General features: G+C 40.1%; 1 protein-coding gene across 2 annotated transcripts; it reads left to right on the top strand.

The window, feature by feature from the left end:
* The first annotated feature begins 7,347 nt into the window (after positions 1–7,347).
* Positions 7,348–9,044, top strand: LOC140807514 (RNA-binding protein involved in heterochromatin assembly dri1-like). 2 transcript variants are annotated; one of them, XM_073164383.1, is made up of 4 exons: positions 7,348–7,525; positions 8,014–8,392; positions 8,588–8,705; positions 8,784–9,044. In XM_073164383.1, exons 2-3 carry the CDS (start codon positions 8,019–8,021, stop codon positions 8,676–8,678), a joined length of 465 nt encoding a protein of 154 aa, XP_073020484.1. In that variant the 5' UTR covers positions 7,348–7,525; positions 8,014–8,018; the 3' UTR covers positions 8,679–8,705; positions 8,784–9,044. The 2 variants fall into 2 exon arrangements, with proteins under 2 accessions (XP_073020484.1, XP_073020485.1); XM_073164384.1 differs by lacking the exon at positions 7,348–7,525 and adding an exon at positions 7,560–7,670.
* Positions 9,045–16,988: the final 7,944 nt, after the last annotated feature.

The following is a 16,988-nucleotide window of genomic DNA, read 5'->3' as shown; positions in this document are numbered from 1 at the left end:
AATATCCATCTGCAACCTATGGGTTTCGTACCTTTAGGCAATGGGACAAGATCCCATACATCATTGTCCTTGATGGACTATATCTCCTCATTCATAGCATCATTCCACTTTAGAGAGTTAGAACTTTCCATGGCTTGATGGAAGTTAATAGGATCATCCTCCATCAGTCCAATGTATGCCTCTTGTTCTTGAAGAAATACAATGTAATCATCTGGCATTGTATTTTTCCGCTCTCTAATGGATCTCCTTAATGATATAGATTCTAGAGGTGCTTGAGTTTGTTCATCTGAAATGTAAGGATTTCTAATATTATCTTTATGTATTGTGTCTTGGTCAAAGTGAGGAATGGTCCTGATTAATGACCAAGACACTTGTGAGATTATTTACATATTCCCTTCAAAGACAATACTCCTTACTTTATCTCCCCCCGCAAACTCATCATCCTCAAAGAACCGGACATTTCGTGACTCAAAAATCGACTTACTTGTGGGATCATAAAAATTGTATCACATTGATCTTTCAGAGTATCCAATAAAATAACAATTGATCGTTCTTGAATCCAGTTTCTTTTCATTAGGCCTATAAGGCCTTGCCTCAGCTGGACATCCCCAAACGTACAGATACTTAACACTAGGATTTTTACTTGTCCAAAGTTCATAAGGGGTTTTGGTCATTGCCTTATTTGGAACTCTGTTAAGGATATATGATGCAGTCTTAAGTGCTTCTCCCCAGAATGATTTTGGTAAGGTAAAATGACTGATCATACTTGTCACCATGTCCTTAAGAGTTTTGTTTCATCTTACAGCAACACCATTCATAGTGGGCGAACCTGACATAGTGTATTGTGGGACAATATCGTATTCATCTAGGAATCTAGCAAAAAGTACTGGACGTTGTTCACCCAAACCGTCATATCTACCATAGTATTCATCACCACGGTCAGATCTAACGCTTTTAATCTTTAAGTCAAGTTGATTTTCAACTTTAAATTTATAATTTTGAACACATTCAATGACTATGCCTTTTCATAAATGAGATAAATGAAGCCATATCTTGAAAAATCGAATGTGAACGTTATAAAATACTGTTGAACATTCCCAGAAGCCGAAAGGAATGGTCCACAAATATCAGTATGTATAAGTTCTAAGATGCCTGAACACCTATTGGCTTTAAATCTATTTTTGTTGGTTTGTTTTCCCTTTATATAAATAACACAATTATTAAATTCTTTGTAACCTAAAGGTTTGAGAATTTCGTCTGACACAAGTCTCCTTGTTCTCTTTTCAGATATATGACCCAATCTCTTGTGCCATAACGCAGCTGAATTCTCACTGATTAATTTTCTTTTAGTGTCTCTATTGTTTGAAAGGATTCATTAAATGAAGCAATAACATCCAAAGAACAAAGATTATCGTATCCTGATAAAGAACTAGAACCAACCAATTTTGAATCGAGAAACAAACTGAATATTCCATTTCCAAAAGAACAAGAATAACCAAATTTGTCCAGAGCCGACATGGAAATAAAATTCCGTCTAAAAGACGGTACACACATGTTTCATCAAGATCCAAATATATTCTTGTCTATAAAAATAATCTAAATTTTCCTATTGCCTCAACTTCAACTTTGTAGCCGTCACCGACATAGATGAATCTTTCAGCATCACTTGGTTTTCGGCAATCCCGGCAACCCTACATAGATACACTGGTGTGAGTTGTTGTACCAGAATCTATCTACCACGTGTGTTTAGGCACTGAAGTTAAATTAACCTCAGAACAAACCATATTCAGAAGCATACATTTCTTAGCAGGCCAAGCATGATAAAAACCGCATTGCTTCTTCATATGCCCATCACTGCCACACAAAAAACAACCAGAACTTTGAGAATTACTTGGATTCTTCTGTTTTTTCTTCGGAGGCTATGTATCACCAGCTTCCTTATCCTTCTTTTTCTTTCATTTATCTTTCGAGGTAGAGGCATAATGAGCACTTTCTGTCTTATCGCTTCAACATTTCCTCTTTCTGAACACAGTTTGAGATGAGCTCATTCAGAGATGAAGTCTCTTTCTGACAGTTATAGCTCACCTTGAACTGGTTAAACTGGGGAGGAAGATATATCAAAACCAGATGCACCAGCAAGTCCTCAAAGAGGTCAAGCTTCAGTGTTTTCAACTTTGAAGCAATATGAAACATTTCCATAATGTAATCCTTGATGTTGCCCTTACCCCTGTACCTCATTGAAACGAGGCTCGCCAAAAGTGTACCAATTTCAGACTTTTCACTTTTAGCAAACCTGAAACGTCCACTACTCGTTTTCTTTAAAATACAATTAGAAATTTTTTTTTCTCTCATGAATTGGCCGAACTTAAAATACGTATATATATATATATATATATATATATATATATATATATATATATATATAATATATATATATAATACTTTGCACCATTTTAAAAATAAAGCAACCAACTAAACTTGAAATCTAAAGGATTAGTTTATCATATAAAATCGTCAACCATTTGCAAATCCTAACTTAGCAATATTTCAAAATAAAGCTAATTCTAACAACCTCTCAAAAAAACTCGAAAGCATAATAACAGTCATAAAAATCTTTAACATAAACTTTAAATCATAAGTGCGAAAAAGCTAGCGCTGGTCATCGGGTTATGTGCACCTCTAGTCCAACAAGTTCAACCATCAAGACCTCCACCAACATCAACATAATGCTCACCTGCATCGATCACACCTAGTGAGTCTAAAGACTTAGTAAATCATATTCTTGATAACAAATAATACGTATACAATCACATGCACCAGTGAAAATATTATTACTTAAAATAACATTTCATAATCATGCATAACATAAATTTTCATATCATCATAAACATATTCATTTTCATTATATACGTATACATTTTCCTTTCCGTTGAATTCAGACCATTAATTGTTACTTTCTTATTAAAGGTCGATAGATCCATCTACATGTAACCACATTACTGGACGGCGAGGATATCAGCGACACTCTCTCCTGTCAATTGAGCCTTGGCCTTACGTATTATCGTATCATCGTATTATCGTATTACTCACAATTACTTCAATTTCTTCAACATTTCGTATTTTCATCACTTTATATAATACATGCATATAATAATCATTTTTCTTGTAAACCAAGCATGCAACATATCTTTTAGCGTTAACATTTCATCATAAAATTCCATAACATTTAAAATAATCATATTAACATATTTTACAGCATTCCGGGCACTGCCATGACGTTTACTATTTTACAGGTGTAAAATGATCGTTTACCCCTAGACGTAAAATTCCTCGAATTCGACTTGCTTATTTTCATTGACTCTAGAACATCCCAAATAATTATTTAAGCTTAAATTAAATTTCTCAAATTTTTATTTAGCATAAATTTGAGGCTTTCTAATTATTTCTTAATTATTAATTCGTAAGAGTGTTTGATTTCCGAATTAATTCAAACTTTATTAAAAAATTCCCAAACTTAAAACATTGACTTTTTATATTTAATTTACCCTTGTGAACCATGATTCGACCCTTGTTGAACCACTTTCGAACCCTTAGCCATTTAACCCTAAGGACAGAACCCTAAGCCAAACCTATGAGCCAAATTTCGTTTTATTGAGCCAAGCTCGAGCCACCTTGAGCCGAACCCTGACCAAACCTCCCCTGGACCCTACTGAACCCTTAGAATCTGGCCCTACCCGCAACGAAGCCACCTGCACAATACAACAGCTGAGCGAGTTCCTTACCACTCTAGGACTCTTCGAACCCTTGCTAGGACCTTTACCCTAGAGCCAGCCCCAAGACCAGCCCCTCGTGAACCCTCTCAGGACCCTAGAGACCTAGCCTAGCCCATCAAAACCTGACCACCCTGGCCGAACACCGTTCCCTTGTGCACAGCAGCCCCTCACGATATGGCTCGGGAAGAGTCCTAGCTTGCTAGGACTCCTTCCCAACCGCTGTGCTTGAGTCATAGCGTGGCTAGGACTCCTCTACTGACCCAATTACATCCCTGCCCAGCCCTGCTCAAGCCAAAGCCAAGCCATGCAGTGGTTCTCCCCTTAACCAAGCTTTTTGACATCAAAATGCACAACACAGTTCAAGCTTGTTCTTAGTTCATGTGGCTTCAATACTTTGCATCCCAGGACCCTTAAACTTGTGTAAAAACATTCCATAAATGATCCTTAATCATGGCAGCCTCTTCATATAACTATAAAACGAGTTTTGATGCAAAAATCATACCTTATTCACATGGTTATGCATAAAAACGAATTTAATCAAAAGGAAAACATGTTTTTCATACAAATCATAATAAAATACATATTAGGGTGTGATAAATGAGAAAAAGAAGAATTATATTGTGCCCTTGCGTATATTACGCACAAAAAATGGCTTGGCGATGCGAGGGACGTTGAGAGACGGGTGATGCACCTTGCTGATTTTTCCTCAAGCTTCACGTGATTTTTCTTGAAAATTATGTGTGTGATTGTGTAGGCTGGTGGAGAGAGTCCTTGTATGCTTTGGGGTAGTTGGGACGTAAGTTTAGAATAATTAAAAGACTTGGAAGCCTTGATTATTTGATATAAAACAAGTGGTGTAAGTTTAGGCCCATTAATCAAGGTATATTAGGCCCTTTAGTAAATAATTAATATATTTTGTTTAAGAAAGTTTGTGAAAATAATAGCCGAGTTATCGAAAAGTATATATTTTTGTCGAAAATCGAATACTGTTTAAAAATACGACTCGACATATAAATCACCTCAAAACACCCCATATTCGAAAATTCCATTTAAAATACACCACACTTTAAACAATTAAAAATAACTGTTTAACCCCTTAAACGGTCTCCGGTTCGTTTCTCGATTGCGCCTCAGATAACTTTTTAAAAACACATTGTTATTCATTCTAAAATAAAACTACATTTTAAAAATGTAAACATGCCTACCATAATCAATTTTTGCAATAAAACAATTTAATTAAAATACATAAGAAATTTAATATCTCGTACGCATGTGGTTCATGTGGACTTCCAAATTTTCGGGACGTTACAAAACCTCTTTTCGAGGTCCTGAAGGAAAGGCTTAGCCATAGCAATGTCGCTAGACATTGTGTCCCTGAATGTTTTTGGAATTACCCTCTTCATAATCATCATATACACGCAATTCGACTTCTCGCACCTTTCAAACTCTCTCTTTTAATCAGAGGTACTCTTATCCGTAATGGCGGGAGGAGAGTCAACCCTTATCGTAAGGTCCAAATTCATGACTCCGAGAACTATCAATAAATTTGCCACGATTTAAAATTTGAGCCATTTAACATATGAATATAATTTATGTTGCAATGGATACTTTCAGGAGTCAAATCTGAATAGAGAATAAAAAAACCAAATATACATTCTCAACCAAATATCCAAATAAAATAATCAATAAATTCAAATAATATAAACTCAATAAACATAATATCGAGCACTCCATTAATGTTTCATCTTTGGACAAAAGATTAACTTGTAAGCGATATCATGGTGCAATAGTCAAACATTGATAATAATTATCATGTCAAATAACAACATTCCTTTGGGCTGATTATTCACATGAAAACCGAAAACCATCACATGTTTACCACAAGTGCATAAGTAAATATATTAAATATTAATCTACCTTTGGACCGATTATTATTAATATAGATTACATTTACCAAAATCTTTTTGTATTTTAAAACAAAATTAATTACCATAAAATATATCACTTTGGCGACATTTTATTTCAATTTATGTATTTTTAAAAATACATATAACCTTATCATTATTTGAACAATCTGGAATATTTAACCTTAAACGAATAAACCTGAACCAAAATTATTTTTTTTCCAGAATTTTCAAAATTCCGTTACGGTTCGACCCGAATCCCTACGGACCGACTCGGATCCATACGGGTCGACCGTACGTAATTTTTTTTAAACCAAAATTTTTGATTTCCTCAAAAATATTTTTGTCAAACAAAAGTGGTTTGAAAATCGAAATCTTATACCAAATCTTTAAAAAATTTCAACCGAAATATTTTCTAGATCTGAAACCATATTAAAATACCTTCCAGACTGAAGCCATATCAAAATATTTTTCAGATCTGAAACCATATCAAAAACGTTTTAAACAAAATTTTATTTTCCAAATCTGGATCCAAACAATATCCAAAACTTTAAACAAATCTTAATGATTCAAGTATGAGTTGCTCTGATATCACTTTTTGGAGAAAACTAATAAACCTCATAATCTATCATGCTAAATCATTAAGAATTTGACTGAAAACCTAAGCGGAAGTGTACCTGAAGTCATAATCCTGAATTCTCAGAACGTGTATTGATCTTCCAGATATACACGCCCTTTCCTTGAGAGAATCATTTAATTTTATCTTTTAAACTATTTTCTTAATTGAGGAAGAGAATATGGAATATAATAGAGCGTGATATGGGGATCATGACTCATATATATAGTGATATATTTATCATTATTTTCTGATATTTCTGTTTTAACTCATTTCTGTTTTAACTCATCATAAAAACAGAAATTACACTTACGTCTCTACACATTAAAGACTCACAACCTATTAGATACATTAAAGCCCAATAACCCAAAACTTTAGTTGATCATTTAATTTTTTGAACTTAACTTAATAGACAATTCACAATATATAATTATTCACGTATAAATTTATATAAATAAAATTGATATAAGGTATCTATCACCCAAGTACAATTTTTAAAAGAAAAATTGATAACAAGTGGCTCACTTTGAATGATTTAAAAATTCATGGAATATTCAATTTGTCCGGCAAAAATAGGAATAGTTGTTCTTACTCCTCCAATCATGACTCAACCCATGTGGGCTTTGAATTTTTGCCAACTCGGAATTTAATGTATATGTTTATAGTGTGATTTATTTGGTTGACTTGATATCCAGATTACTATGTTTAGTTGTGGATTTCCAGTTACAAAAAAAATAAATAAATAAATAAAAATAAAAATAAATAATAATAATAATAATAAAAGGGCTCTCCTCTCTTTGAATGCAATTTCCACAGTGTTCAAGCAATTCCCAACTCCAAAAAAATCCCTTAAAAGCAACCATGGCTGCAACAACTTTATTAAATCTCACATTAATATTTCCTCTTTTTATAAAAAAAATAATTGGATGTTTCTTTTTTGTATACAATCTTAATTACAATCCCACTGTCTTTTTTTATCTTTAATTTAGTATTTTTATGTGATTCCCCTCAGCTCTGTTCAACAAGGGAGGCGAGTCAGGACAGGAGAATATATTTGCTTAGGAGAAAGAACCCGCCCACCTACCTCCCTCGTTTCTCTCCATTTTCGAGGCAGCTTTATTACTATATAAACAACGACACTCCACACCAACATTTCTTACCACAACTTATATTGAGCTTGTCTTCCGATCCCACTCTCGTGTTGCCAGTTTTTTTGCCTTTCATTTCGTAGGGTAAGTGTATATATTATTCACACACACACACACACACACACACATATGTGTGTGTGAATATATTATGAGAATCCATGCATGGGAAGGTAGCCAGCCATAAAAACTTCGGCCATGCAGTTTTGATATTGCCCAAGAAGGCATAATTGTGAGAGAGCATCGTGTTAATTGGTCACATGCAACTTGAATTTTTTTATAAAAATAAAATAAAATGATGGCTCCAATTTTATCAAATTTAAATTTTGTTCAATGAATTGTAATTTAGTTTAACTCGAACAATTAGATGAAAATAAAATAATTGTTTATTCTTATATATGTTTTTACAAATATATTTATAGTTTTACGCTTGGAATTTTATGCATGTTAATTCAATTTTGATTACTATACAAAATTCTCGACTCTAAAATGATTTTTTTTAGTAGAATATAATGCAATTATGGAATGAAGTGAATGAAAGGGATTTTGTTTTTGAACGAAGTGATTGATTCTAGGAATAATGAACCGGCCCGGAGATTGGAACTGCAGATCATGCCACCACCTCAACTTCCAAAGGAGGGACTCCTGCCAGCGCTGCGGAGACCCGAGGCCGGGAGAAAGAGGTGATTATGGCGGCTTTGGCGGGAGAGGCGGGCAGTCCTACGGGTTCACGGGACCCGACGTGAGGCCCGGCGACTGGTACTGCTCCGTTGGCAACTGCGGAGCTCACAACTTCGCAAGCCGCTCCAGCTGCTTCAAGTGTGGCGCGGTCAAGGATGAAGCATCCGGAGGCGGCTTCGCTTTTGATGGAGACTATCCACGGCGTGGGTTTGTGTTTGGCGGCGGCGGCGGCAGCCGGTCTGGTTGGAAATCTGGCGATTGGATGTGCACCAGGTACATTTTTTTTTGTTTACTTGATTAAACCTACATGTACAAAAAAAAAAAAAATCGAAGTATAATTATCTTATACTAAAGTTTTACTTTAATCTTTAAAAATTAATTTTAAAATTCATTAGAAAAACAGTTATCGAAAAATCATAGAGTGAAATGTTGATAAATAATAATTAAATTGGGAATATATATATATAGGTTGGGTTGCAACGAGCACAACTTTGCTAATAGGATGGAATGCTTCAAGTGCAATGCTCCGAAGGAAGCCAGTAGCAAATCTTCGTTCTAAATGCATGCAAGATTCTCTATTTTTTGGGTAAATTAATTACTTAATTATTAAATTAATTTTTTTTATTTCATTTCTATTTTTCTATATATTGGATATAATTTTCAGGTCCACATATTAAAGTTGAAGAGAGAGAATCGAAAACAAAAGAAGCGCATGCACGTTTTCGGCCTCCACGACAAGCGATTTTCAATTTTCTTTGGAATTTATATTTTTGTCATGTTCATTTTAGGGATCATTAATCAGTTTAAATTATGTTACCTAGGTTTTAATTTTAATTCCATTTGTGAGCTTAAGAATGTTAACTGGATAGCCATGTATTTCTTGTTTTTGTTTTCCTTTATGATAATGTGTGCTAATTTATTTTTATTTTATTTTATGAGTATTAAGATAAAAGGTTTGCAAAAATATAAATCATTAATTATATATATATATATATAGTGATAAAAAAAACTAAAGCAATATTGGTCGAAGTATTTCACACCTACTCTTAACGCAAACAAATCACTACAAAAAATTGCATCTAGCGGCGGTTTTGAATTCCGTTGCTAAAACATACATCATTAAAAAAAATAAGCGATGGTTTTAAAAAAATGTCGATAAGTTTGTGATGATTTTGGGAAGAACACCGTCGTCAAACCGATTTATGTTTGCTTAATGTCTGGTTGATTTGCGATTTATCCTTAGGAGATGAATCAATTATATTTTAAACCGATTTATGTTAGCCATATGTTTTCACAGCTTCCTGTGAGGAAGAATGATACCCCCATTAGGATCCGGGTTGCCGATACCCAAGGTCACGACCCGTGTACAGGGTCAATTTCCTAGCTATCCGGGTAAGTCTTTTCTTCCCGGGCAGTGTACCAGTAGCTCGGGCCTTTAAAGAATTATCCGGGTATTCCTCACATTTAATTTCTGGGGGAAGTTCCCGGTTACACCACCACTTGGGCAACCTCGAGAAGTGAACCGCACTCGAGTGTGATTAATACAGGCAATCTAATCTATCAGAACAACTTGGGTTTGGAGTGTCCGAGAAGTCATCAGAAGCTAGTGTGGTAAACCGACTTAGTAGATGACGCAGAAATCGAGGTAACTACCCATTCCTCTCCTATAAATAGCAAGTATTAATGTCATTTAATGGTGGTGAAAAACCTTTGAACTTGGAGCATTATACATATTTTCCTCAAATATTACTTGTGTTCATCATTTTCCAACCTGCTGACTTAAGCATCGGAGTGGTCACGCCGGACACCCTTCCGGCGCCCATTCACGAGTTCTTTTCATTGTTTGCAGGCTGCGATCGAAACCATCTACTTAGCTCAAATTCCCAACCATTATAAATTATTGATTTGATCCGTTGGAGCTCCTAACCCGGCTCACCCATTTCAGCGAGATCATATCATTGGCGCCGTCTGTGGGAAATATATTGAGCTTGAGACGTAAATATGGCTCGTACTAGAAGAACAGACCAGGATAACTCCCGGGCCCAGGGGGACGGGGGACAATCCTCGAGACAAGTGGGTGCTAATAACATTGGACAGAATCTCGTAACCATGACCCAGGAGGAGCTTAAGAAAGTTATGGCCGACGCAATAATTCAAGCTATGGCCAGGAAAGAAGTTTCTCGGCCTATTACACCGCCCGAGCAAGAGCAAGAGAAGGAGCAGGAGCAGGAGCATGGATGGGGGGGGGAGGAGGAGGAAGTGAGTGGAGAGAACGTGGATTGTAGTGTCGGGTCAAAAGTTCCGACTACAGCAGAGGAGTTGAGAGACTTGAAGCAGAAGATGAGGGTCCTGGAGGGACAGTTGGAGAGTCGTAACACTACCCGGGTCGATGCAAGAGGGTGCCTGTTTGCTGATGTTATTGTCCGGGAACTTCTTCCTGGGAATTTCAAGTCTGCCAAAATAAAATATTATGATGGCAATGCGGACCCGGAGGAGCATCTAGCCAGATTCGAGAATATGGCCATGTTGCACTGCTACACTGATCGAATCAAGTGCAAAGTGTTCTTGACAACTCTAGTGGACTCCGCTAGAGATGGTTTGAGGGTTTGTCCCCTCAAAGCGTGCATTCTTTCAAAGATTTCCAGAAGGTATTCCTACACCACTTTAGTAGAAGTAAGAAGTACAAAAAGACCGCCTTTAGTCTTTTTGAGGTGAAGCAGAGCCCGGAAGAGAGTTTGAGGGCTTATATCAGAAGGTTCAACAGGGTAGCTCTAGACGTCCCGTCTTGTGCCACTGAGACCAAGACTACTACCTTCACCCAGGGTTTAGAGAGGGTGAATTCTTTAAGTCACTGACAAAAAAAGTGCCCGGGGATTTTGAGGACCTGTTATCCCGGGCATAGAAGTACATAAATATGGAGGAAGCTCAGAAACAAATGAGGGAAGCCGTGAGGAAAGAAAGAGGAGACCGAGTATCTAAACCCGAGGAGAGGGGACAAAAGAGGGGCAGTTCAGGGCATTTCTCTCATCATGTGCCTATGAAAATTTCCCGAGAGTGGGAGGTGCAGGAGTGTAGTAGAGACTTGACCCCGGACCATCAATTGTCCCGGCCAGAGAAAACAGGATTTTGCTCTCTTCACAAGTTAGGCTACCATAACACTGAGGATTGCAAAGTTTTGAAGGGAAACTTTGTCGCACCTTCCCTCCCAAGACCCATCAGCAATGCCCAGATGCCAAGATTGCCATCGTGGACGCCCCGGCAGCCAGGATCTAGCTTTCGGGGAGGAGGTATCAGAAACAATTCCAGGATCGAACCCGGAAGGAGAAGGGGGCCCGAGCCAGAGCAGAGAAAGAAGTCGCCCCCGGTTATAGGGACGATTAAAATGATATCTGGAGGATCTACTGATGGAGACTCTAACCGGGCAAGGAATTCAAGGAGTAGGAGAGAGTGTTTAGAGGTGGAAAGGGCCGGGAGGAGTGAGGCGGTCATCAGTTTCGGCCCGGAGGATTTGAGAGAGGTGAATCTACTCCATAACGACGCTCTGGTGATCCAGGCCCGAGTGGCGAATTACGATATTCTGCGAATCTTCGTGGACTCGGGGAGTTCGGTAAATGTAATTTTCAAAGATGCTTTTATGCAGATGGATTTGCAGGGCTATCACCTGGAAACAGTGGAAACTGCTCTTTTTGGCTTTGCTGGCCACGTGGTCTATCCGGAGGGGGAGATTATTTTACCTCTGACCCTGGGCTCTCAGGATCTCAAGAAAACAGTGATGACTTCTTTCACTGTGGTGGACTCCCCATCATCTTATAATATCATCCTTGGAAGGCCAGCCATGAAGGAGTTTTAGAGCTGTGGCATCTATATTCCACCAGAAAATAAAATTTCCTGTGGGAGCCAGGGTAGGAGAAGTCCGAGGAGACCAACCATCTTCTCGGAAGTGTTATGTAGAGGCGGTCCGGGCGGATCAAGGAAGATCTAAGAGGGAGAGGAAGAGGGATAAGGTTGATGAGGCAGGAGGAAGGATAGTGGAGGAAGGGGAGATACATTTTGTAGCAGAGGAAGAGCAGGAGGCAGTGAAAATTGGGCCAGGCCAACAAATCCGGGTGGCTCGGGATCTTGACATGTCCACCCGGGTGAGTTTAATTAAATGTTTAAAAACTAATATCCATATGTTTGCCTGGTCCCAACAGGAGCTTACAGGGATTTCTCCCTTTATATCGGAGCACCATTTGAACATCCTCCCGGGGTCTCACCCAGTAAAACAAAAAAAGAGGCACTTTGGTCCTGAAAAGGACAAATTCATTAACGAGCAAGTAAAGGAACTCTTGAAGGCGGGGCATATCAGGGAAATTCAATTCCCCACGTGGCTCTCCAATGTGGTCTTAGTACCCAAATCTACTGGGAAGTGGCGTATGTGCGTAGACTTCCGCGATCTAAACAAGGCATGCCCCAAAGATCATTACCCGCTGCCTAGGATTGATCAGCTGGTGGATTCCACCTCGGGCTATGAACTGCTGAGTTTCATGGATGCGTACCAGGGGTATCATCAAATTTCCTTGGCAAAAATGATCAAGACAAAGCCAGCTTCGTCACCTCGGGAGGTACATTTTGTTATATTGTAATTCCTTTCGGGTTGAAGAATGCAGGGGCTACTTATCAACATCTTATGGACAAATTAATCGAAAAGCAGCTGAGGCGGAATGTGGAGGTCTATGTGGATGATATTCTAGGCAAGACCCGGGAGGTCACCAGTTTTATTAATGATCTGGAGGAAACTTTTGTCACTCTCATGCAGTATGGGATCAAGCTTAACCCTGCCAAGTGTATTTTTGGCGTAGAGAGTGGCAATAGGATTCATGGTGACAGAGCGGAGAATCGAGGTAAATCCGGAGAAGGTCAAATCTGTCTTATGCATGCCCTCTCCCCGATCTGTGAAAGAAGTACAAAAGCTGACTGGGAGGATTGCTTCTCTTTCTCGATTTATTTCCCGGTCAGCACACAGAAGTTATCTTTTCTTTCAAGTCTTGAGAAAGTCTCAACAATTCGGGTGGAGCGATAAGTGTGAGCAAGCCTTCCAGGACTTGAAAGCTCATCTTGCAGATCTCCCTATATTAGTAAAGCCGGAGCCCGGGGAGAAATTATTCCTATATTTATCCACTACAGAGCACGCTGTCAGCTCAGTTTTGATCAAAGAAGAAGGCTCTGATCAGCCTGTCTATTATATGAGCCATGCTCTAAGAGGACCCGAACTCCGATATACTGAAGTGGAAAAGATTGCTTTGGCCTTGATCATGACCGCCCGGAAGCTAAGGCCTTACTTTTTATCACATCAAATAGTGGTTCTTACCAATAGCCCTCTTGGCAGAATCATGACTCATTCGGAAGTATCCGGGCGAATAATCAAATGGACAATAGAGTGGGAGAGTATGATATCGAATACAAATCCCGGGTGGCTATTAAAGCGCAAGCTCTATCGGACTTCTTATCTGAAATGATCCAGCCCAGCAAAGAGGAGGTATGGAGAGTATTTGTAGATGGGGCATCTAGCCTTGCAGGGTGCGGAGTGGGGGTTGTGATAATATACCCCCCGGGAGAGAAAATTAAACTAGCACTGAGGATTGATTCCCGGGTAACCAACAACGAGGCCGAGTACGAGGCCGTGCTAGCCGGAATCCAAGCTGCCCGGGAAGTCGGTGCTTCCCGGATTATTCTGTATTCTGATTCGCAACTCATCACTCAGCAGATAAAGGGTGTATATGAAGCTAAGGATGATAGGATGCTAAAATATCTACAGCTTATCAAAGCCCGAGCAGAGGTCTTTGCGGATTGGAGTATTGAACAAATACCTCGAGAAGAAAACAGCGAGGCAGACACTCTGGCAAAAATGGCCGCCTCGTTAGCCGAAGTAAGCACCCGGGAAGTATTACATGTCTCCCGTCTAATCCTCTCAACGGAGGAAGAAACGGCACCAGATCCAGAAAGCTCCTGGATGACACCATTGATGAGATTCATTAATAAAGGTGAACTACCCGGAGACAGAATTCAAGCTCAAAAAATTAAGAGGCAAGCTCCCAGGTTTGTTCTCTTGAATACTATTTTATATAGAAGATCGATCCAGGGACCTCTTTAAAATGCTTACCCGAAAGAGAAGTAGATTATGTACTCCGAGAGATTCATGAAGGATGTTGTGCGGAGCACCTCGGAGGAATGCATTTCGCCCGCAAAACAATGCTTGCCAGATTTTGGTGGCCAACCCGGTCGAGATGCAGCTCGGGTGGTTCAAACCTGTGAGGGCTATCAACACCATGCAAACTTCAGACATAGCCCAGCTACTCTCATGAAGCCTATCTGGGCATCTTGTCCCTTTGATCAATGGGGCATGGATATCGTGGGACCCTTCCCAATTGCCCGAGCTCAGAAGAAATTCTTATTAGTAGTAGTCGATTACTTTTCCAAATGGGTAGAAGCTGAGCCCTTAACAAAAATCACCGAGCTGGAAGTACTAAAATTCCCATGGAAAAATATTGTGTGCCGGTTTGGAGTACCTCGAAGACTAATCTCAGATAATGACAGACAATTTCAGGGCAAAGGAATTGTTTCATGGTGCCATGAAATGAAGATTACTCAATCTTTCACTTCTGTTGCTTATCCTCAAGCAAACGGTCAAACAGAAGTTGTCAATAGAATTATTGTACAGGCATTAAAGACGAGACTTCAAGGCAAAGGAAAGGATTGGGTTGAAGAATTACCCTAGTGTTCTTTGGGCTTACAGAACTACTCCCCAGGAACCTACTCAAGAAACACCTTTCAGCTTGGTATATGGTGCTGAAGCAGTCCTTCCAGTTGAGATCGAAAAGATTTCTTCCCGGATAGAATCTTATCCGGACGATAATGATCAAAGCCGAGCCGTAGAATTGGACTTAGTTGAGGAGAAGAGAGACCGAGCACTCATCCGAATGAAAGCATACAGAGGTCGAGTTATGAAATCTTACAATAAGAAGGCCCGAGTCCGAGATTTCCAAATCGGGGATTTAGTCATGAAAAAAGCTAACCCTGCTGGAGAGGTTGAGAAATTAGAAGCATAATGGGAAGGGCCCTACAAAATCATCCGGATGGTCAGCTCGGGATCTTTTTATCTCGAAGATGTGCAAGGACGTTCTCTCAAGAGACCTTGGAATGTATTTAATTTAAAGCAGTATTATACATGACAGATGTAACCAATTCCCTGAGGATATAAATGAAAGATTTGCTTTTCTCGAAATTTTTGTATTATAGTATCCTACGTTCTGGAAGAAATAGTTAAAAGCCCAGGGCACTACACCCTGGCTCGGGGCTCCGTACCTCGACCATTCCTAAGTCCCGGGACACGCTCCCCGGCCCAAGGCTCCGCACCTTGGTTCTTAAAAGCCCAGGGCACTACACCCTGGCTCGGGGCTCCGTACCTCGACCATTCCCAAGTCCCGGGACACGCTCCCCGGCCCAAGGCTCCGCACCTTGGTTCTTAAAAGCCCAGGGCACTACACCCTGGCTCGGGGCTCCGTACCTCGACCATTCCCAAGTCCCGGGACACGCTCCCCAGCCCAAGGCTCCGCACCTTGGTTCTTAAAAGCCTAGGGCACTACACCCTGGCTCGGAGCTCCGTACCTCGACCATTCCCAAGTCCCGGGACATGCTCCCCGGCCCAAGGCTCCGGACATTGGTTCTTAAAAGCCCAGGGCACTACACCCTGGCTCGGGGCTCCGTACCTCGACCATTCCCAAGTCCCGGGACATGCTCCCCGGCCCAAGGCTCCGCACCTTGGTTCTTAAAAGCCCAGGGCACTACACCCTGGCTCGGGGGGCCGTTCCTCGATTAGGAAAATCTGTAGATTTCCTTTGTAAACCAAGCTTCCCACTCTTAGAATATGAACCCGTGCTTAGAATCCGAGTCTAGAAAGTTTTGCATCTTAACTTCTTATCGAATATAAAGTACCTGATTCGCCATAAGGGTCGAGATCCCGGGCAATAATTTAGCACGCCCGAGCGGTTCCTAGCACTTAAAGAGTGTTATGCGTTTATTTGAGAGCAAATGTATCATTCGGTCGTTGAAGAAAAGAATAGATCGAGATATGGCGAAAAGAAAAATGATTTTTATAACAGAAGCCCGGAGGCGAAAATTACAAAAGAAAATATGGAAATACAAAGAAACAAATCTTAGGCTAGATCTTCTGCAGTAGATTTTTTCCCGGCATCTTCGGGAGCGATCTCGGTCTCCTTATCAGCAGCATCGTCCTTGGGGAGGGAATCGATGGCTCTGTCTATGTCCGGAAAGCCCTCTTTGTCTATCGGGATCAAGCCCTCCTCCTCAAATTGTTCTCGGCACTTCTCGAAGCCGACTTTGAAGTAGTTGTACGATCTATCCTCAACTGCCGCTTGAAAATCCGAATATTGGAGGAAAACCGTCTTCCACTCCCCTTGGGTAAGTTGAAAGAGCTTGAGCTTGTCTTCGGCATCCACAACCTGGTGTTGCTGAAGAGTGGCTTCTTCCTCGAGATAACGAGCCCGGGACTCTAGAAAAGCAATTTGCTTTTGAGAAGCTTCTTCTCGAGCTAAACTTTCGTCCCGAGCACGCTGAGTCGAGACCAATTGTTGATTGGCCATTTCCAAGGAAGAAAGGAGACCGGTGACCTTCTCCTTGTGCAGCTTTTCAGCCCGGGTGATCTCCCCCCGAAGTTGGTCGTGGATCTCTTGAGTCGCCCGAGCCTGCCTGTTCGTCCTGGTAGCCGCTGCAGCCACCTCCTCGAAGGCCGAGACTATCATTTGAGCAGCCTGAACGAAAACAAAGTTCAAGAATAATAGGCCGGTAAAAATGCTAGACAAAAGGAAGG

This window comes from Primulina eburnea, chromosome 12, assembly GCF_022965805.1.
Source record: "Primulina eburnea isolate SZY01 chromosome 12, ASM2296580v1, whole genome shotgun sequence".
Taxonomy (NCBI): domain Eukaryota; kingdom Viridiplantae; phylum Streptophyta; class Magnoliopsida; order Lamiales; family Gesneriaceae; genus Primulina; species Primulina eburnea.
Note: the sequence above shows the minus strand (reverse complement) of the source record. Positions and strands in the feature narration are given on the sequence as shown.